This window comes from Mobula birostris, chromosome 24 (genome assembly GCF_030028105.1).
Source record: "Mobula birostris isolate sMobBir1 chromosome 24, sMobBir1.hap1, whole genome shotgun sequence".
Taxonomy (NCBI): Eukaryota; Metazoa; Chordata; class Chondrichthyes; order Myliobatiformes; family Myliobatidae; genus Mobula; species Mobula birostris.
In genome coordinates this window covers 2,663,906-2,686,782 of record NC_092393.1, presented here as the reverse complement: position 1 = coordinate 2,686,782, position 22,877 = coordinate 2,663,906, and the positions used below count along the sequence as shown (strand labels likewise).

General features: G+C 47.2%; 1 protein-coding gene across 1 annotated transcript in view; it reads right to left on the bottom strand.

Annotated features, from left to right (window-relative positions):
- LOC140187433 (medium-chain acyl-CoA ligase ACSF2, mitochondrial-like) overlaps positions 1–22,505 on the bottom strand; it is a 174,413-nt gene extending 151,908 nt beyond the window's left edge. The window contains exons 1-5 of the mRNA XM_072242756.1: positions 22,424–22,505; positions 18,721–18,775; positions 18,512–18,632; positions 13,102–13,250; positions 4,359–4,450 (exon numbers count right to left, since the gene is read on the bottom strand). Coding sequence (XP_072098857.1) covers positions 4,359–4,450; positions 13,102–13,250; positions 18,512–18,632; positions 18,721–18,775; positions 22,424–22,505 — 499 coding nt within the window. The remainder of the gene's footprint in view (positions 1–4,358; positions 4,451–13,101; positions 13,251–18,511; positions 18,633–18,720; positions 18,776–22,423) is intronic.
- Between the last annotated feature and the right edge of the window lie 372 nt (positions 22,506–22,877).

Here is a 22,877-nt window from a genome sequence, read left to right as displayed (position 1 = left end):
AGCAGGTAGTGTTGAGGAAACAGCGACTTAGATAGTTTAGGGGAATGGACAAAGAAGTGGCAAATGAAATACAATGTTGGAAAGTGTATGGCCATGCACTTTGGTGGAAGAAATAAACGGGCAGGCTGTTATTTAGATGGGGAGAGAATTCAAAATGCAGAGATGCAAAGGGACTTGGGAGTCCTTGTGCAAGAGACCCTGAAGGTTATCCTCCAGGTTGAGTCGGTTGTGAAGAAGGTGAATGCAAAGTTGGCATTCATTTCCAGAGGTATAGAATATAAGAGCAGGGATGTGATATTGAGGCTCTATAAGGCACTCGTAAGACCACACTTGGAGTATTGCGTGCAGTTTTGGGTTCCTTATTTTAGAAAGGATATACTGAAGGTTCAGAGAAGATTCACCATAATGATTCCAGAAATGAAAGGGTTACCATATGAGGAATGTCTGGCAGCTCTTGGGCTGTATTCCCTGGAGTTCAGGAGAATGAGGGGGGATCTCATAGAAACACTCCGAATGTTAAAAGGCCTGAACAGATTAGATATGGCAAAGTTATTTCCCATGGTAGGGGAGTCTCGGACAAGAGGGCACGACTTCAGGATTGAAGGACGTCCATTTAGAACTGAGATGCTGAGAAATTACTTTAGATTATGAAGACACACAGTCCGCTTTTATTGTCATTTAGTAATGCATCCATTAAGAAATGATACAATATTTCCTCCGGTGTGATATCACAAAACACAGGACAGACCAAGACTGAAAAAAACTAACAAAACCACATAATTATAACATATAGTTACAACAGTGCAACAATACCATAACTTGATGAAGAAGTCCATGAGCACAGTAAAAAGTTCAAGGTCTCTCAAATGTCCCACATCTCACGCAGATGGGAGAAGGAAGAAAAACTCTCCCTGCCATACCCGACCACGGTCCCACTCCGAGTCATCCGAAAACTTCGAGCTCTGATCAAGTCTCCGACACCAAGTACCGAGCACCATCTCTATCCAAATGATTCGACCTCCATCTCGGTCGCCAACAGCAGGCAAAGCCGAGGATTTTGAGGCCTTCCCTCCGAAAGATTCCCGATCGCGCAGTAACAACAGCAGCGAACTGGCGTTTCAGAAATTTTTCCAGATGTTCCTCTGTGCTTTCACGTCTGTCTCCATCAAATCAGAATTGTCCACGGCCGCTATTTAATGGATACAATATAATTTTTCACTGGAGGGCTGCGCACGCACGGCGTGCTGCTCTCTCTCCTCCCGCCGTTCAGAGGGTGGTAAATCTGTGGAATTTGTTGCCACGAGCGGCTGTGGAGGCCAAGTCATTGGGTGCATTTAAGGCAGAGATAGACAAGTTCTTGATTAGCCAGGCCATCAAAGGGTATGGGGAGGAAGGCAGGGGAGTGGGGATGACTGGAAGAATTAGATCAGCCATGATTGAATGGCAGAGCAGATTCGATGGGCTTCTGCTCCTGTATTTTATGGTCTTATATCAGTGAGATCCAACGTAGATTGGGAGATCGCTTCGCCAAGCATCTACATTCTGTCCGCCAGAACAAGAGAGATCTCCCAAAGGCCACCCATTTTAATTCCCCTTCCCACTCCCATTCCAATTCGTCCATCCATGGCCTCCTCCACTGCTGGGATAAGGCCACACTTGGGTTGGAGGAACAACAGCTTATATTCATTTTGGGTAGCCTCCAACCTGATAGCATTGACATCGACTTGTCAAACTTCCAGTAATGCCTCCCCCCTTCACCATTTCCCACCCCCTTGTCCCTCTCTCATGTGACCTCCTTGCCCGCCCATCGCCTCCCTCTGGTGCTCCTCACTCCCCCCTTCTTCTTTCTTCCATGGCCTTCTGTCTCTTCACCAATCAACTTCCTAGCTCTTTGCTTCATCCCTCCTCCTATCACCTTTTGTTCATCTCTCTCCTTCCCCCACCTTCCAAATCTACTCCTCAGCTTTTTTTTCTCCAGTCCTGCCGAAAGGTTTTGACCCAAAACATCAACTGTACTGTTTTCCATAGGTACTGCCTGGCCTGCTGAGTTCCTCCAGCACTGTGTGTGTGTTGCTCAGGTTTCCAGCATCTGCAGACTTTCTCTTGTTTGTGGGTGTAAAGACGATGTTTCCTCTTGTAGGGAGACTAAATCTACAGGTCACATTCAAGACAGGCATAAGGTGAAACTTTTCGTTAAGAGGTCTTGATTCTTTAGAACTCTTGTTGCCACGGATTAGCAGGGCTCTGAAAACTTCCACTCGTTTCTCACTCACACTTTATTTAATTGTAAACAAAGAGTTGTCAACAGTTCAGTCTGTTCTAAAAACTGATCAAAACACTGTGCACTTCTGAATCGCATCATGGTATTTACAGGAATAATGTAGCGACCACGCAGAATACATTTTTCAAGTGTTAATAGACAATACAAGTTGACTACCCCTTATCTGAAACACTTGAGGCTGGAGTGTTTTCAGACTTTGAGATAGTTTGGGTTGCCATCATATCTGACTTTGAATTTGTAGGCAGCCCTTGCTTTGCAGCTGTTCAGCATGTTAGATTTTCATCAGCAACAATCTTGGCAAATTCGTCAACGGATTTCTCTGCTGCCTCATCATCAGTAGGCACTTTATCATTTAATGCCATGCCTTTTCTTAAATTTCTGCAACCAGCCTGCTGAATATTCACAATAACCTTTAATTTTTAGTTTGTCATGATAAATCTTTGCTTGTTTCATGATCAGCTTACTATTAAATGGTATATGTTCACTCTGACGCTAACAAATCAACTCTTTTTAATACACATTTGAGATCTTCATTTTTCACTTCATGCAGTGTTTTTCACTATTTTTGAGGTCACTTCTCAGACTGTGGTGTGCGCAGACCTGCACATCACCGGGGAACCTTCCCAGCACCTTGTGCAATTTTCCATTGTGGCATCAGATCAGAGCTCAAAAAAATTTTGGATTTCAGAGGTTTTGAGATTTTGGAATTTTGGATACTCAGCTGGTTCAGTCTGCATATTAATGGCCTTAGGATTAATAAAATAACTGTCCTGCTAGTGCAGGCTCTACAATCCTTCATTGGCATCCTTATCTTGCATTGGTCTGCCTGGTGACCTTGGGTTCAGGTCTGAACTAAGATCTTGTAGAGAGTAGCTCTGTTTCCAAGGGCCTGGTCAGCTTGGACGATGACAATATCTACACACTGTCTCTGTCAGCACATTGTCTTGCTGCAACTTCCACACATACTGTTCCATAAAAAGTGGTGAAAGGTGGAAAAACGGAACGAGGATTATGTTTGCACAGACACCATCTGAATAGGGTGTGCACCACTGTAGGCCAAGAACTCTGCAATAGCTATGAATATTTTTGCACTGGCAGTGGGTGGATGGGAAAATCAGACCAGCTTTCTCCTGCAGGCCGTGATTTGACATTTTCAGTTGGTGTGACGTTCATGAATATCCTTTGGGTTTGGGGTGATATATGATTGTGTAGGGTGCTCTGATAACATACAGCCAAAGGAAAGCAGTCTGTGCAGATGGTGAGAGGTGAACCAGGGTATGTACACTATAACTCCTTGCCCATCCTCTGGGCTCCCCTCCCCCTTTCTTTCTCCCGAGGCCTCCCGTCCCATGATCCTCTCCCTTCTCCAGCCTCGTATCCCTTTTGCCAATCAACTTTCCAGCTCTTAGCTCCATTCTTCTCCCTCTTGTCTTCTCCTATCATTTCAGATCTCCCCCTCCCCCTCCCACTTTCAAATCTCTTACTACCTCTTCTTTCCATTAGTCCTGACAAAGGGTCTCAGCTCGAAACATCGACTGTATCTCTTCCTATAGATGCTGCCTGGCCTGCTGCGTTCCACCAGCATTTTGTGTGTGTTGCTTGAATTTCCAGCATCTGCACATTTCCTCGTGTTAGGGTCTTTTAAAAGACTTCTTTATACACGGAGCTTAGAAAAATACAGGGCTATGGGTAAGCCTAAGTAGCTCTAACATAAGGACATGTTCGGCACACCTTTGTGTGTTGAAGGGCCTGTATTGTGCTGTAGGTTTTCTATGTGATGAGCAGGATGAAATTTAGCCCAGATCCATGTGGCAAAGATTGCTGGTTGGCCAGTGAAAGGAATATGGTGCTACAAACAGAGGGGTAGAGATGGACGGATTTGAGCAGAGGTACCCTCAGGCTTCCTCAGGGTGTTGTGAGTGCTTTCACAACTGGAACGTTCTACATGGATCCCAGCTCCTCAGCCCTCCAAAAGGCACTGGCTTTGCAGACTGCCCAGTAAAAATCCCTGGGGGACGTAGAGGACTCCCAGAACGAGAGCTCCAACCAGATTTTTGTGCAGTGGGCCGGTTCTTACCTACTTCCAGGGTTGAGAGGTCAAAGGTGGAGAAGTCCTTCTGACTCAGCATGCCAATGTACATGGTGGGAGTCCCATACATTATCGTACATCTGGAAGAGGCAGATTGCACATGAGAAATGTTGCAACTGGAGACCTGATGGCCAGCAATAAGGAAGGACTGAATGGCCTATTTCTGTGCAACATCTCTACTTGTCATAATTTCTCATTATTCTGCAAGCATCCCATCTCCCCCTTCCACTTTCTCATCACGTCATTTTGTTGGTGGAGCTCAGGCCAACATCCTGGTGAACCGTTGTACCGATTCCTTCTGATCTTGAAGATTCCAACCCACTGCTCTCGACCTTCCTGGGATCCCTCAGCAACTCCCTCCCCAGTTCACTCCTTCACTGAGAAACCTCCTGCCTCATTATGCAGACAACACGATGCTGGTGAAAGTTAGGGTGGGACGGTGCAATGCAACACTGTCCCTGCTGGTGGTGAGGATTTTATCAGTTGTACAACACACAGGATCAAAGTTCACAAATTTCCCTAAACTCAAGGCTAGGGTAACCTGTCACCATGGAAACTGAGCATTCTCTTGGACCTTCCACAAGTGGTTACACCTCCCACTTCTGCCATACACACTTCGTACATAGAGCGGGATATCAACAGCCTCATTTTTGTAGGCCCCTAAATGAATCCTTCACCCCTGCTGACCCTTGCAAGTCTGCTGGTCTGTGACTGTGCACTCCTAACTGCCAGACCAGAACCCACCTCTGCTGGATGTGGGATCAATTGTGGCTGCTCCCTGACCAAATCTTTCTCAGGCCTCTCTCTCCCCCTGGATGAAGTCAGGTGATACGTTTGACGGTTTTCAGCTCCTGTTAGCTTCTACCTTGAACTGCTCTGCTGTCTGCTAATGCTCACACCTCACAACCAGACCACTTTCACTGTGGGCTGATTCTACACCGAGTCACAGGGCAAAACAGCATGAATACAGCTCCTTCAGTCCAAACAGTCTATGGTGACCATGAGCTCATCCATTCAGTCCCAATTTCCCACATTCAGCCTATACCCCTCCAAGGCCTGTCCTCCATGAACCTGCCTCAGCCACCTCCCCATTTACTAACCCCTCCCCCCCCATGAAAAGCTGCCTCTCAAGTCTTTCCAAAATCTTTCACCTCTCACCATAAAATTCAGTTTTGGTCTCCCTTGCCCTGGGAAAAAGACGGTATCATCCATCTTATCTATGCAGCTCATAATTTTAAATACTTTTATAAGTTCACCCTTCATTTTCCCGGCTTTCCAAGGAATAACAACAGTCTGGCCAAAATCTCCCTATAAGAGAGGAGGGAGTTCACTCCACTCTGCACGAGTGCAGAAGGCAGCAGCGAAAAGGAGCTTTGACCGGTGTCTAAGTCTGGAAACCAGAAGTTTTGAGAGGAGGGGACTTCAATCAGGTCCACTGCCTGGGTGAAAAAGGCAGCAGCGAGAAACAGCTTTGACCTTTGACCATTGACCAATTGGCATTTGTGATTGATTGGCAAAAGCAAAGTAAAGGAAGGCAGAGGCAAGCACAGCAGCCATTGTCAGAGTGGACATAGGCTTCAGTCAGAGAAAGCAAAGGAAAGAAAATCTCAAGGTCAAATCTTTTTTCCTTTCTTTCTTTCTATCTGCTCAGCTGGGGTAGTTGAGATGCCAACAGAATAGTGAATACGCATTTTGTGGGATGTGGGAAAGCAGGGTGACCGCCAGTGTCCCTGATGACTACGACTGCCAGAAGTGCATCCAGCTGCAGCTTCTAACAATTTGCATTAAGTAGTTGGAGCTGGAAATGGGTGAACTCTGGATCAGACAGAAGGCTGAGGGGGTTTTTCCTCAGCCCCAATCTCCTGCCTTCCCCCTATCCCCTCAAGCCCTGACCATTCAGCAATCTGCCTTAAATAGAGAAACATAGAAAACCTACAGCACAATAAAATCCCTTCAGCCCACAAGCTGTGCCGAACGTGTCCTTACTTTAGAGCTACCGAGGCTTACCCACAGCCCTCTATTTTTCTAAGCTCCATGTACCCATCCAGGAGTCTTTTAAAAGACCCTAATGTTTCTGCCTCCACCACCGTCACCAGCAGCCCATTCCACGCACTCACCACTCTCCACGTAAAAAGCTTACCCCTGACATCTCCTCTGCACCTGCTTCCAAACAGCTTAAAACTGTGCCTTCTTGTGTTAGTCATTTCAGCCCTGGGAAAAAGCCTCTGACTATCCACACGATCAATGTGTGGATCATTATCTTATACACCTCTATCAGGTCACCTTTCATCCTCCGTTGCTCCAAGGAGGAAAGGCGAGTTCGCTCAACCTATTCTCATAAGGCATGCTCCCTAATCCACAACATCCTTGTAAATCTCCCCTGCACCCTTTCTATGGTTTCCACGTCCTTCCTGTAGTGAGGCGACCAGAATTGAGCACAGCACTCCAAATGGGGTCTGACTAGGGTCCTATATGGCTGCAACATTACCTCTCGGCTCTTAAACTCAGTTCCATGATTGATGAAGGCCAATACACCGTATGCCTTCTTAACCACAGAGTCAACCTGCATAGCAGCTTTGAGTGTCCTATGGACTCAGACCCCAAGATCCCTCTGATCCTCCACACTGCCAAGAGTCTTACCATTAGTACGATATTCTGCCATCATATTTGACCTACCAAAATGAACCACTTCACACTTATCTGGGTTGAACTCCATCTGCCACTTCTCTGCCCAGTTTTGCATCCTATCGATGTCTGGCTGTAACCTCTGACAGCCCTCCACACTATCCACAACACACCCAACTTTTGTGTCATCAGCAAATTTACTAACCCATCCCTCCACTTCCTCATCCAGGTCATTTATAAACATCACAAAGAGTAGGGGTCCCAGAACAGATCCCTGAGGCACACCACTGGTCACCGGCCTCCATGCAGAATATGACCCGTCTACAACCACTTTTTGCCTTCTGTGGGCAAGCCAGTTCTGGATCCACAAAGCAATGTCCCCTTGGATCCCATGCCTCTTTACTTTCTCAATAAGCCTTGCATGGGGTACCTTGTCAAATGCCTTGCTGAAATCCATATACACTACATCTACAGCTCTACTTTCATCAATGTGTTTAGTCACATCCTCAAAAAATTCAATTAGGCTCATAAGGCATGACCTGCCCTTAACAAAGCCATGCTGACTATTCTTAATCATATTATACCTCTCCAAATGTTCATAAATCCTGCCTCTCAGGATCTTCTCCATCAACTTACCAACCACTGAAGTAAGACTCACTGGTCTATAATTTCCTGGGCTATCCCTACTCCCTTTCTTGAATAAGGAACAACATTCACAACCCTCCAATCCTCCAGAACCTCTCCCGTCCTCATTGATGATGCTAGGATCATCACCAGTGGCTCAGCAATCTCCTTCCTTGCTTCCCACAGTAGCCTGGGGTACATCATGTCTGGTCCCGGCGACTTATCCAACTTGATGCTTTCCAAAAGCTCCAGCACATCCTCTTACTTGATCTTCTTCTTCTCTTCGGCTGTCCATTGATTTTCGATGTTGACTGAGGCCTGGGCAAGACTGTATGGAAGACCGGCAGTTGCCCATGCTGCAAGTTTCCCGTCTCCACGCCACCAATGTTGTCCAAGGGAAGGGCACTAGGACCCATACAGCTTGGCACCAGTGTCGTCGCAGAGCAATGTGTGGTTAAGTGCCTTGCTCAAGGACACAACACGTTGCCTCAGCAGAGGCTCGAACTAGCGACCTTCAGATCACTAGACCGACGCCTTAACCACTTGGCCATGCGCCAATATCTCCATGCTCAAGCTTTTCAGTCCGCTGCAAGTCATCCCAAGTCCTTTTCCGTAGTGAATACTGAAGCAAAGTATTCATTAAGTATCTCTGCCATCTTGTCCGGTTCCATACACGCTTTTCCGCTGTCACACTTGATTGGTCCTATTCTCTCACGTCTTATCCTTTTGCTCTTCACATACTTGTAGAATGACTTGGGGTTTTCCTTAATCCTGTCTGCCAAGGTCTTCTCTTGGCCCCTTCTGGGGAGAGGTAAAGGGGTGGGGGAAGTCTGCCCCCTCCCCCAGCTGCCTATCACCTCCTTCATGGTTCCGCCTCCTTCTACTACCCATTGTGTTTTCCCCTATTCCTTCTTCACCTTTCCTGCCTATCACCTCCCCGCCTCCCCTCCCCCACGCCTTTATCTTTCCCCTTACTGGTTTTTCACCTGGAACCTACCAGCCTTCTCCTTCCCACCCTCCACCCACCTTCTTTATAGGGCCTCTGCCTCTTCCCCCTACAGTCCTGATGAAGGGTTCCGGCCGGAAACGTCGACCGATCTTTTTCCACGGATGCTGCCCGACCTGCTGAGTTCCTCCAGCGTGTTGTGAGTGTCCAATTTATGCTTCCAAGTTCCTGCCTGATAGCCTCATATTTCCCCTTACTCCAATTAAACGTTTCCCTAACTTGTCTGTTCCTATCCCTCTCCAATGCTATTGTAAAGGAGATAGAATTGTGATCACTATCTCTAAAATGCTCTCCCACTGAGAGATCTGACACCTGACCAGGTTCATTTCCCAATACCAGATCAAGTACAGCCTCTCCTCTTGTAGGCTTATCTACATATTGTGTCAAGAAACCTTCCCAAACACACCTAACAAACTCCACCCCATCTAAACCCCTTGCTCTAGGGAGATGCCAATCAATATTTGGGAAATTAAAATCTCCCACCACAACAACCCTATTATTATTACTTCTTTCCAGAATCTGTCTCCCTATCTGCCCCTAGATGTCCCTGTTACTATTGGGTTGGTCTATAAAAAACACCCAGTAGAGTTATTGACCCCTTCCTGTTTCTAACCTCCACCCACAGAGACTCCATAGACAATCCCTCCATGACTTCCTCCTTTTCTATGGCCATGACACTATCTCTGATCAACAGTGCCACGCCCCCACCTCTTTTGCCTCCATCCCTGTCCTTTCTGAAACATCTAAAGCCTGGCACTTGAAGTATGCATCCCTGCCCCTGAGCCATCCCAGTCTCTGTAATGGTCACAACACTTGGCCTCCATAGCTGGCTGTAGCAACAAATTCCACAGATTCACCACTCTCTGGCTAAAGAAATTCCTCCTCATCTCCGTTCTGATAGGACGCCCATCTATTCTGAGGCTGTGTCCTCTGGTCTTACACACTCTTACTATAGGAAACATCCTCTCCACATCCACTCCGTCAAGGTCTTTCACCATTCAATAGGTTTCAATTAGATCACCCCTCACTCTTCTGAATTCCAGCGAATACAGGGCCAGAGCCAAACAGTCTACATATGTCAAGCCATTCATTCCTGGAATCATTTTCATAAGCTTCCTTTTAACCCTCTCCAGTTTCACCACATCCTTTCTGAGATAAGGGGCTCAAAACTTCTCACAATACTCCAAGTGAGGCCTCACCAGTGATTTATGAAGTCTCAGCATTACATCCTTGTTTTTATATTCTAGTCCTCTTGAAATGAATGCTACAATTGCAACTGCCTTCCTCACCACAGACTCTACCTGAAAATTAACCTTTGGGAAATCCTGCACAAGTACTCACAAGTCCCTTTGGTCCTCAGATTTTTGTATTTTCTCTCCATTTAGAAAATAGTCAACCCTTTCATTTCTTCTGCAAACTACATGGCCATACACTTCCTGACACTGTATTCCATCTGCCATTTCTTTGCCCATTCTCCTCCTCTGTCCATCCTTCTGTAGCCTCTCTACTTCCTCAAAACTACCTGCCCCTCCACCCATCTTTGTACCATCCGTAAACTTTGCAACAAAGCCATCAATTCCATCATCCAAATCATTGACATATAATCAGCCCCAACATAGTCCCTCTGGAACACCACTAGTCACCAGCAGCTAACCAGAAAAGGCTCTCTTTATTGCCACTCTTTGCATCCTGACAATCAGCCGCTGCTTTATCCATGCTAGAATCTTTCCTGTAATACCATGGGCTCGTAGCTTGTTAAGCAGCCTCATGTGTGGCACCTGTCAAAGGCCTTCTGAAACTCCAAGTACACAATATCAACTGAATCTCCTTTGTCTATCCTGCTTGTTATTTCTTCAAAGAATTCTAACAGATTTTCCCTTGAGGAAACCATGTTGACAGTGGCCTATATTATCATGAGCCTCCAAGTACCCCAAAACCACATCCTTAACATCGACTCCAACATTTTCCCAATCACTGAAGACAAACTAACAGGCCTATAACTTCTTTTCTTCTGCCTCTCTCCCTTCTTTCAGAGTGGAATGACATTTGCAATTTTCAAGTCTTCCGGAGTCATTGCAGAATCTAGTGATTTTTGAAAGATCATTACTAATGCTTCCACAATCTCTTCAGCCACCTCTTTCAGAACCCTTGGGTGTATTTCATCTGGTCCAGCTGATGTATCTACCTTCAGACCTTTCAGTTTCCCAAGAACCTCCTCCCTAGTAATGGTAGTTTCACACACTTCATGACCCCTGACACCTGGAACTACCACCATACTGCTAGTGTCTTCCACAGTGAAGACTGATGTAAAATACTTATTCAGTTCTTCCGCCATTACTACCCCTCCAGCATCTTTTCCAGCAGTCCAATATCCACTCTTGCCTTTCTTCTACTCTTTAAGTATCTGAAACTTCTGGTGTCCTCTTTAATATTATTGGCTAGCTTACTTTTCTATTCCATCTTTACTTTCTTAATGACTTTTTCAGTTGCCTTCTGTTGTTTTTCAAAAGCTTCCCAATTCTTTAACTTCCCAGTAATTTTTGCTCTATTATATGTCCTCTCTTTGGCTTTTATCTTGGCTCTGACTTGTCTTGTAAGCCATGGTTGTTACCTTTACTTTAGAAAGGATGCTGCCCGACCTGCTGAGTTCCTCCAGCGTGTTGTGAGTGTTACGGGATGACTTTACTTGGGACCCGGGCTCTATTTCACTGGACACACAAGTCGAGAACGTAGATGATCACACATCAGCCGTACATTGAGTGTGCAATGATGGCATCTCTACAAGACCCACCAATGACAACCCGAAACAGCAAATATTGCATTAGCACAGGCCTCTGTGTACAAACCCCATTTCCAGAAAAGTTGGGATATTTTCCAAAATGCAATAAAAACAAAAATCTGTGATATGTTAATTCATGTGAACCTTTATTTAACTGACAAAAGTACAAAGAAAAGATTTTCAGTAGTTTTACTGACCAACTTAATTGTATTTTGTAAGCATACACAAATTTAGAATTTGATGGCTGCAACACACTCAACCAAAGTTGGGACAGAGTTAAAATGAGATTGAAAAGTGCACAGAATATTCAAGTAACACCGGTTTGGAAGACTCCACATTAAGCAGGCTAATTGGTAGCAGGTGAGGTATCATGACTGGGTATAAAAGTAGCATCCATCAAAGGCTCAGTCTTTGCAAGCAAGGATGGGTCCTGGCTCACCCCTTTGTGCCAAAATTCGTGAGAGAATTGTTAGTCAGTTCAAAAGGAACATTCCTCAATGCAAGATTGCAGAGAATTTAGGTCTTTCAACATCTACAGTACATAATATTGTGAAAAGATTCAGAGGATTCAGAGACATCTCAGTGCGTAAAGGGCAAGGTTGGAAACCACTGTTGAATGCGCGTGATCTTCGAGCCCTCAGGCGACACTGCCTAAGAAACCGTCATGCTACTGTGACAATTATAGCCACCTGGGCTCGGGAGTACTTCAGAAAACCATTGTCACTCAACACAGTCCGTCGCTGCATCCAGAAATACAACTTGAAACTGTATTACGCAAGAAGGAAGCCATACATCAACTCTATGCAGAAACGCCGGCGAGTTCTCTGGGCCCGAGCTCATCTCAGATGGACCGATAGACTGTGGAACCATGTGTTGTGGTCAGATGAGTCCACATTTCAGCTAGTTTTCAGAAAAAACGGGCGTCGAGTTCTCTGTGCCAAAGATGAAACCAACCATCCAGATTGTTATCAGTGTAAGGTGCAAAAGCCAGCATCTGTGATGGTATGGGGGTGCATCAGTGCCCACGGCATGGGTGAGTTGCATGTATGTGAAGGTACCATTGACTCTGAGGCGTATATTAGGATTTTAGAGAGACATATGTTGCCATCAAAGTGACGTCTCTTCCCTGGACATCCATGCTTATTTCAGCAGGACAATGCCAGACCACATTCTGCATGGGCTACAACAGCGTGGCTTTGTAGACACAGAGTGCCTGTGCTTGACCGGCCTGCTGCCAGTCCAGATCTATCTCCTATTGAAAATGTATGGCGTATCATGAAGAGGAGAATCAGACAACGGAGACCACGGACTGTTGAGCAGCTGAAGTCTTATATCAAGCAAGAGTGGACAAAGTTTCCAATTGCAAATCTACTACAATTAGTATCCTCAGTTCCAAAATGATTAAAAAGTGTTATTAAAAGGGAAGGTGATGTAACACAATGGTAAACATGCCTCTGTCCCAACTTTTGTTGAGTGTGTTGCAGCCATCAAATTGTGTATGTTTACAAAATACAATTAAGTTGGTCAGTAAAACTATTGAAAATCTTTTCTTTGTACTTTTGTCAGTTAAATAAAGGTTCACATGAATTAACATATCACAGATTTTTGTTTTTATTTCATTTTGGAAAATATCCCAACTTTTCTGGCAATGGGGTTTGTACTTCCGTCTACAATTGCACTGCTGTATAATCACTTACCCTTCACTAGCAACTGCCTCGAGGGTTGCTTGCTGTTCAAAACTTGGAGAGGGAAAACAGAGATGAGATCCATAAATGGCTACCATCAGCGAGGCTACCACACACGCAAAGATGTGACAGAGAGGGACTGGCACACAGATCCGGGCTTCCTAAATCGCCAGCACAGGAGCAAATGAGAGAATTTCTTAGTACACATTGTGAAGTTAGAACCTAGAACAGTTATCACAATAAATCTACAGCACAGAGAAACGACTTGATAAACGCCATTTTCCCAACACATTTATCTGTACAACTGTGAGACATAGCAGCAGAATTAGGCCATTTGGCTCATTGAGTCTGCTCTGCCATTCTATCATGGCTGACCCCTCCTCAGCTCCACTCCTAGGCCTTCTCCCTGTAACATTTGATGCTGTGGCCAATCGAGAACCTATCAATCTCCACCTTAAAAACACCCAATGGCCTGGCCCATGCTACTCAGTTCCACAAATCCACCACTGAAATTTCTCCACATCTCGGTTTTAAATGGATGCCCCCCCTATCCTGAGGCTGTGCCATCTTGTCCTAGGCTCTCCCACCATGGGAAACATCCTTTCCACATCTACTCTGTCTAGGCCTTTCAACATCCGAAAATTTTCAATAAGGGCCCCCCTCATCCTTCTGAATTCCAGCGAGTACAGACCCAGAGCTGTCAAACGTTCTTCATGTACTAACCCTTTCATTCCCAGAATCATCCTTGTGAACCTCCTCTGAACCCTCTCCAATGCCAGCACATCTTCTGTCAGATGAGGAGCCCAAAACTGTTCCCAATACTCAGGGTGAGGCCTCAGCAGTGCCTTATAAAGCCCCTACATCACATCCCTGCTCTTGTATTCTAGACCTCTAGAAATGAATGCTAACATGGCATTTGCCTTCCTCATCACCAACTCAACCTGCAAGTTAACCTTTATGGTGTTCTGCACAAGGACACCCAAGTCCTTTTGCACCTCAGATTTCTGGATTTTCTCCCCATTTAGAAAATATCCTGCACATTTATTTCTACTACCAAAGCACATGACCATGCATTTTCCAACATTGTATTTAATTTGACACTTTCTTGCCGATTCTTCTAATCTGTCCAAGTCCTTCGGAAGCCTGCCTGTTTCCTCAACACTATCTGCGTTCCCCCCATCCCCGCCAATCAGACTTCGTATTATGTGCAAACTTGGCAACAAAGCCATCTATTCCATCACCTAAATCATTTATACACAGCATAAAACGAAATGGTCCCAACACCGACCCTTGCGGAACACCACTAGTCACAGGCAGTCAACCAGAAAAGGGTCCTTTTGTTCCCACTTGCTGCCTCCTACCAATCAGTCAATACTCTAACCACGCCAGTAACTTTCCTGTAATACCATGGGCTCTTAACTTGGTAAGCAGCCTCACGTGTAGCACCTTGTCATAGGCTTTCTAAAATCCAAATATAGAACATCCAATGCATCCCCTTTATCTATCCTACTTGTAATCTCCTCAAAGTATTCCAACAGATTTGTCAGGCAAGATTTTCCCTGAAGGAAACCATGCTGACTTTCTCCTGTCTTGTCCTGTATCACCAAGTACTCCATCACCTCATCCTTAACAATTGACTCCAACATCTTCCCAACCACTGAGGTCAGGGTAACTGGCCTGTAGTTTCCTTTCTGCGGCCTTCCTCCTTTCTTAAAGAGTGGTGTGACGTTTACAGTTTTCCAGTTCCAGTACAACCAGTCCAATGATTGTTGAAAGATCATTCCTAATGCCTCCACAATGTCTACCAGTGCCTCTTTCAGAACTCTAGGCTGCAGTTCATCTGGTCCTGGTGACTTATGCACCTTTAGGTCTTTCAGCTTTTTCAGCAACTTCTTCCTTGTAATAGTAACTGCACCCACTTCTCTTCCCGCACACCCTTCAACATCAGGCATGCTGCTAGTGTCTTCCACAGTGAAGACTGATGCAAAATGCCCATATTATATACTTGAAAATGCCTTTTCTATTGACCTTAATATTGCTTGCTAACTTGCTTCATATGTCATCTTTTCCCTCCTAATGATTCTTTTAGTTGCCTTCTGTAGGTTTTTAAAAGCTTCCTAATTCTCCGTCTTCCCACTATTTTTTGTTGTATTGTATGCCCTCTGTTTTGCTTTTACATTAGCTTTGACTTCCCTTGTCAACCACGGTTATACTATTTTGCCATTTGAGTATTTGTTTTTTTTGGAATACATCTATCCTGTACCTTCCTCATTTTTCCCAGAAACACACGCCATTGCTGCTCTGCTGACAACCCTGCCAGCAGCTCCTTCCAATTTACTTTGGCCAACTCCTCTCTCACACCACTGTAATTTCCTTTACTCCACAGAAATACTGTTACATCAGACTTTACTTTCTCCCTATCAAATTTCAAGTGGAACTCACTCATATTGTGATTACTGTCTGCCAAGGGTTCCTTTATCTTAAGCTCCCTAATCGCCTCTGGTTCCTTACCGAACACCCAGTCCAGTACAACTGATCCCCTAGTAGGCTCAACGACAATCTAACATAGCGATGTACAATTAAATGTTGCTGGACTGGTTGAATTAGCTGTAAAATTAACAGCAGGTTTCAAAAATGAAGTATTTATTAAATCAGGAGGCCTGGAAATGGAGCTGGAAGCAGTAGGATGTATATATTAAGTTCATAAGGATCATCCTGGGCAGGAGAATGAAGACCACTCTGATAAAGCATAACCTTTACATTCAGGAACTGTTATAGGGTCAGAGTTATACAACGGGTAACAAGTCTTCAGCCTAACTCGTCCATGCCAACTGTTGCCCAGCAAGTTAGTCCCATCTGTCTACATTTGATCCATTGTCCTCTATACTCAATTAGTTGACTATTAAATGGCATCAAACACTATTTCAGCAGCTCGTTCCAACTATGCACTACCTTGAAGAAGCTGTCCCCAATCTTCCTGTTAAATCTCTTGCCTCCGATCTTAACTATAGGCCTTCCTAATTTTATCATCTTCTTCCTGGGGAAAAAAGGACTGTGTTTTCACCCAGTCTAGGCCCCTCATAATCTTATACACCTCTATCAGGTCACCCTTCAATCTCCACGTTCCAGGGAATACAGTCCTCATCTACGCAACCTCTCCTTGTAACTCAGACCCTCAAGTCCAGGCAACATCCTGGTGAATATTTTCTGGACTCTTATATGTCTGCACCTGGCTGGTGGTGTCAGACTTCTGGACAAAAGGTCCCGAGTTCAAATCCAGCCGGCTCCCCTGCACGCTTTCCATCCGTGCTGGGTTACGAGCTGGTGATCTCTTTGGAAACTCACCCGGCAGAAGGCAATGGCAAACCACTACTGTAACTTGTCTTGTACGCGGCTCCCCACTACGTCAGAGAGGCGTGGAGGGAAATCGTCCGCTAACCGGAGAAACTCCAGATGCAATGTACCTTTCCTTATATGTCTAATAACATCTTACCTATGATGACCAAAACGATATAAAATATTCCAAGTGTGGTGCCCCCAACACATTAAAGAGATGCATCATAACTCCCCAACTTCTATACTCAATGCCCGAGTCGATGGAGGTCAGCATGCCAAATCCCTCCCTCAGCACCTTATCTACTTTCTGCTCCCACCATTTTCTGCTAGCTGTGCATTTGCAATCCCAGGTGCCTCTGTGTCACAATGCTCCCAAGGACCCAATCATTCACTGCACATCCTGCCCTGGTTTGATCTCTCAAAATGTAACATTTATCTCGATTGAAAGCCATTGGCAGACCACAGTACGTGTGCTTGCAACACTGTGTGTCCGACAGAGTGATCAGCAGCACTGGGGCTCCACAGGGGACTGTCTTATCTCCCTTTCTCTTCACCATTTACACCTCAGACTTCAACTACTGCACAGGGTCTTGTCATCTTCAGAAGTTTTCGGATGACTCTGCCATAGTTGGATGCATCAGCAAGGGAGATGAGGCTGAGTACAGGGTTACGGTAGGAAACTTTGTCACATGGTGTGAGCAGAATTATCTGTAGCTTAATGTGAAAAAGACTAAGGAGCTGGTGGTAGACCTGAGGAGAGCTAAGGTACCGGTGACCCCTGTTTCCATCCAGGGGGTCAGTGTTGACATGGTGGAGGATTACAAATACCTGGGGATACAAATTGACAATAAACTGGACTGGTCAAAGAACACTGAGGCTGTCTACAAGAAGGGTCAGAGCAGTCTCTATTTCCTGAGGAGACTGAGGTCCTTTAACATCTGCTGGACAATGCTGAGGATGTTCTACGAGTCTGTGGTGGCCAGTGCGATCATGTTTGCTGTTGTGTGCTGGGGCAGCAGGCTGAGGGTAGCAGACACCAACAGAATCAACAAACTCATTCGTAAGCCCAGTGATGTTGTGGGGATGGGACTGGACTCTCTGATGGTGGTGTCTGAAAAGAGGATGCTGTCTAAGTTGCATGCCATCTTGGTCAATGTCTCCCATCCACTACATAATGTACTGGGTGGGCACAGGAGTACATTCAGTCAGAGACTCATTCCACCGAGATGCAACACAGAGCGTCATAGGAAGCCATTCCTGCCTGTGGCCATCAAACTTTACAACTCCTCCCTTGGAGGGTCAGAGACCCTGAGCCAATAGGCTGGTCCTGGACTTATTTCCTGGCATAATTTACATATTACTATTTAACTATTTATGGTTTTATTACTATTTGATTATTTATGGTGCAACTGTAACGAAAACCAATTTCCCCTGGGATCAATAAAGTATGACTATGACTATTTGCCGATCAACAGCCCACATAGGCAGCTGATGAAAATTTCCCTTTAATTTTTCATAATGTTCCATTCTATCTTGAACTCCACCTATTTATTTTAGCTTTGATGGCCAGAAAGAACTAAAATCTGCAAACCAGTGAACAGGAATGAAACAAGGATGGTGGAACCAGACAAAGCAAAAGTCTTTGTTCCTGTCTTGAGGTTGCAGGAATGGAGGCAGCCATTTCATGAACTGTTTGAATGGATTCTTGCTCCGGGGTAACTTAATCAGAGAAATGGAACATGGACATGGAGAGTTTTCTGCTGTGACTATTTTGCTCTTTATTATGTAAGATGCCTGTTGCCTGGTTGTCTGGTCCCAGTGAATGGGTGACTGATTAGAGTGGTCAGAACCAGTCAGAGTTGGACAGAACAAAACACATCGCCTAAGGCACAATACTGAGGGAGAGACAGAGAAGATTCAGAGCACTCTGATTATCAAAGTACGTCTACAGCTCTGAGATTTCTTATCCCACAGGCGACCATGAAACACAGAAACACCATGGAACCCCCTCAAGAAAACTTCAAACACCCAATGCAGAAAAAAAGAACAATGTGTGCAAATGGGAACAAGCAAGCAAACAGCAAACAGAACATCGAACATCAAACCAGGAGTCCACAGGTACTCCGTTCAGATCAGTGTTGTGCAGCAGCCCACTGTGGGCTGCAGACCCATTCTGTGCCAAAGTGCCCCAGTACACAGTGACTGACCTGAACAAAACAATTAAAAACAGAAAAAAAAAGAAGAACCACAATCCAGAAGCACATGGAACATCAACCTCAAAGAGCACAACCTCACTGATCAATCCTTCCAATGTAGATCCCAAGAATCCGGAAAAATCCTCCGACAGTAGCTAGCAAGAGAAAGAGGAAGAGCTGTCGTAACAAGCAGCTGGCATCAAACACCTGCCCGCCCTCATCGATTTCAAACACCTGCCCACCTGCGTCGATTTCAAACACCTGCCCGCCCGCGTCGATTTCAGACACCTGCCTGCCTCGTCAATTTCAAACACCTGCCCGTCCTCATCGATTTCAAACACCTGCCCGTCCTCGTCGATTTCAAAACACCTGCCCGCCCTCATCGTTTTCAAACACCTGCCCGCCCTCGTCGATTTCAAACACCTGCCCGTCATCGTCGATTTCAAACACCTGCCCGTCCACGTCGATTTCAAACACCTGCCCGTCCTCGTCGATTTCAAACACCTGCCCGTCCGCGTCGATTTCAGACACCTGCCCATCCGCATCGATTTCAGACACCTGCCCGTCCTCGTCGATTTCAGACACCTGCCCTTCCACGTCGATTTCAAAAACCTGCACGTCCGCGTCAATTTCAAACACCTGCCCGTCCGCGTCGATTTCAGACACCTGCCCGCCCGCGTCGATTTCAGACACCTGCCCTTCCGCGTCAATTTCAGACACCTGCCCGTCCTCGTCGATTTCAGACACCTGCCCTTCCACGTCGATTTCAAAAACCTGCCCGTCCTCGTCGGCTTCAGACACCTGCCTGCCCTCGTCGGTTTCAGACACCTGCCTGCCATTGTCGGTTTCAGACACCTGCCCGCCCTCGTCGATTTCAAACACCTGCTCGCCCTCGTAAAATTTCAAACACCTGCGCATCCGCGTCGATTTCAAACACCTGGCCGTCCTTGTCGGTTTCAGACACCTGCCTGCCCTCGTCGATTTCAGACACCTGCCTGCCCTCGTCGATTTCAAATACCTGCCCGTCCGCGTCGATTTCAAACACCTGCCTGCACACGTCAATTTCAAACACCTGCCTGTCCTCGTCGGTTTCTACACCTGCCCGTCCTCGTCGATTTCAGACACCTGCCCGTCCTCGTCGATTTCTGACACCTGCCCGCCCTCGTCGATTTCAGACACCTGCCTGTCCTCGTCAATTTCAAACACCTGCCCACCCTCATCGATTTCAAATACCTGCCCGTCCGCGTCGATTTCAAACACCTGCCCGTCCTCGTCGATTTCAAATACCTGCCCGCCCACGTCGATTTCAAACACCTGCCTGTCGTCGTCGATTTCAAACACCTGCCCGCCCTCGTCGGTTTCAGACACGTGCGTGTCCTCGTCGATTTCAAATACCTGCCCGTCCTCGTCGATTTCAAACACCTGCCCGTCCACGTCGATTTCAAACACCTGCCCGCCCTCGTCGATTTCAAACACCTGCCCGCCCGCGTCGATTTCAGACACCTGCCTGCCTCGTCAATTTCAAACACCTGCCCGTCCTCGTCGATTTCAAACACCTGCCCGTCCTCGTCGATTTCAAAACACCTGCCCGCCCTCGTCGATTTCAAACACCTGCCCGTCATCGTCGATTTCAAACACCTGCCCGTCCACGTCGATTTCAAACACCTGCCCGTCCTCGTCGATTTCAAACACCTGCCCGTCCGCGTCGATTTCAGACACCTGCCCATCCGCATCGATTTCAGACACCTGCCCGTCCTCGTCGATTTCAGACACCTGCCCTTCCGCGTCGATTTCAAAAACCTGCACGTCCGCGTCAATTTCAAACACCTGCCCGTCCGCGTCGATTTCAAGCACCTGCCCGTCCTCGTCGATTTCAGACACCTGCCCGTCCGCGTCGATTTCAGACACCTGCCCGCCCGCGTCGATTTCAGACACCTGCCCTTCCGCGTCGATTTCAAACACCTACCCTTCCGCGTCAATTTCAAACACCTACCCGTCCGCGACGATTTCAAACACCTGCCCACCCTCGTCAATTTCAAACACCTGCCCGCCCTCGTCGATTTCAGACACCTGCCCGTCCTCGTCGGTTTCAGACACCTGCCTGCCCTCGTCGGTTTCAGACACCTGCCTGCCATCGTCGATTTCAGACACCTGCCCGCCCTCGTTGATTTCAAACACCTGCTCGCCCTCGTAAAATTTCAAACACCTGCGCATCCGCGTCGATTTCAAACACCTGGCCGTCCTTGTCGGTTTCAGACACCTGCCTGCCCTCGTCGATTTCAGACACCTGCCTGCCCTCGCCGATTTCAAATACCTGCCCGTCCGCGTCGATTTCAAACACCTGCCCGCACACGTCAATTTCAAACACCTGCCTGTCCTCGTCGGTTTCTGACACCTGCCCGTCCTCGTCGATTTCAGACACGTGCGTGTCCTCGTCGATTTCAAATACCTGCCCGTCCTCGTCGATTTCAAACACCTGCCCGTCCACGTCGATTTCAAACACCTGCCCGCCCTCGTCGATTTCAGACACCTGCCCGTCCTCGTCGGTTTCAGACACCTGCCTGCCATCGTCGGTTTCAGACACCTGCCCGCCCTCGTCAATTTCAAACACCTGCCCGCCCTCGTCGATTTCAAACACCTGCCCGTCTGCGTCGACTTCAAACACCTGCCCGCCCTCGTCGGTTTCAGACACGTGCGTGTCCTCATCCATTTAAAATACCTGCCCGTCCTCGTCGATTTCAAACACCTGCCCATCGTCGTCGATTTCAAACACCTGCCCAACCCCGTCGATTTCAAACACCTGCCCGTCCGCGTTGATTTCAAACACCTGCCTGCCTGCCCTCGTCGATTTCAAACACCTGCCCGCCCTCGTAAAATTTCAAACACCTGCGCGTCCGCGTCAATTTCAAACACCTGCCAGTCCGCATCAATTTCAAACACCTGCCCGCCCTCGTCAATTTCAAACACCTGCCCGCCGTCGTCGATTTCAGACACCTGCCCGCCCTCGTCAATTTCAAACACCTGCCCGCCCTCGTCGATTTCAAACACCTGCCCGTCTGCGTCGATTACAAACACCTGCCCGCCCTCGTCGGTTTCAGACACGTGCGTGTCCTCATCCATTTCAAATACCTGCCCGTCCTCGTCGATTTCAAACACCTGCCTGTCGTCGTCGATTTCAAACACCTGCCCATCCCCGTCGATTTCAAACATCTGCCCGTCCGCATTGACTTCAAACACCTGCCTACCCTCCTCGATTTCAAACACCTGCTCGCCCTCGTAAAATTTCAAACACCTGCGCGTCCGCTTCGATTTCAAATACCTGCCAGTTCGCGTCAATTTCAAACACCTGCCTGCCCTCGTAGGTTTCAGAGACCTGTCCGTCCTCCTCAGTTTCAAACACCTGCCCGTCCGCGTCGATTTCAAACACCTGCCCGTCCGCATCGATATTAAACACCTGCCTGTCGTCGTTGATTTCAGACACCTGCCCGCCCTCGTCTGTTTCAGACAGCTGCCCGTCCTCGTCGGTTTCAGACACCTGCCCGTCCGCATCGATTTCAAAAACCTGCCTGTCGTCGTTGATTTTAGACACCTGCCCGCCCTCGTCGATTTCAGACACCTGCCCGTCCTCGTCGATTTCAAACACCTGCCCGTCCGCGTCATTTCAAACACCTGCCCTTCTGCGTCGATTTCAAAACCTGCCCGCCCTCGTCGATTTCAAACACCTACCCGCCCTCGTCGATTTCAGACACCTGCCCACCCTCGTCGATTTCAAACACCTGCCCGCCCTCGTCGATTTCAAACACCTGCCCCGCCCTCGTCGACTTCAGACACCTGCCGGCCCTCGTCGATTTCAGACACTTGCTCGTCGTCGTCAATTTCAAACATCTGCCCGCCCTCGTCGATTTCAGACACCTGCCCGCCCTCGTCAATTTCAAACACCTGCCCGTCCTCGTCGGTTTCAGACACCTGCCTGCCCTCAACAATTTCAGACACCTGCCTGCCCTCGTCAATTTCAAACACCTGCCCGCCCTCGTCGATTTCAAACACCTGCCCGTTCGCGTCGATTTCAGACACCTCCCCGTCCTCGTCGGTTTCAGACACCTGCCCGTTCTCGTCGGCTTCAGATACCTGCCTGTCGTCGTCGATTTCAAACACCTACCCGCCCTCGTCGATTTCAAACACCTACCCGCCCTCGTCGATTTCAGACACCTGCCCGTCCTCGTCGATTTCAGACACCTGCCCGCCTTCGTCGATTTC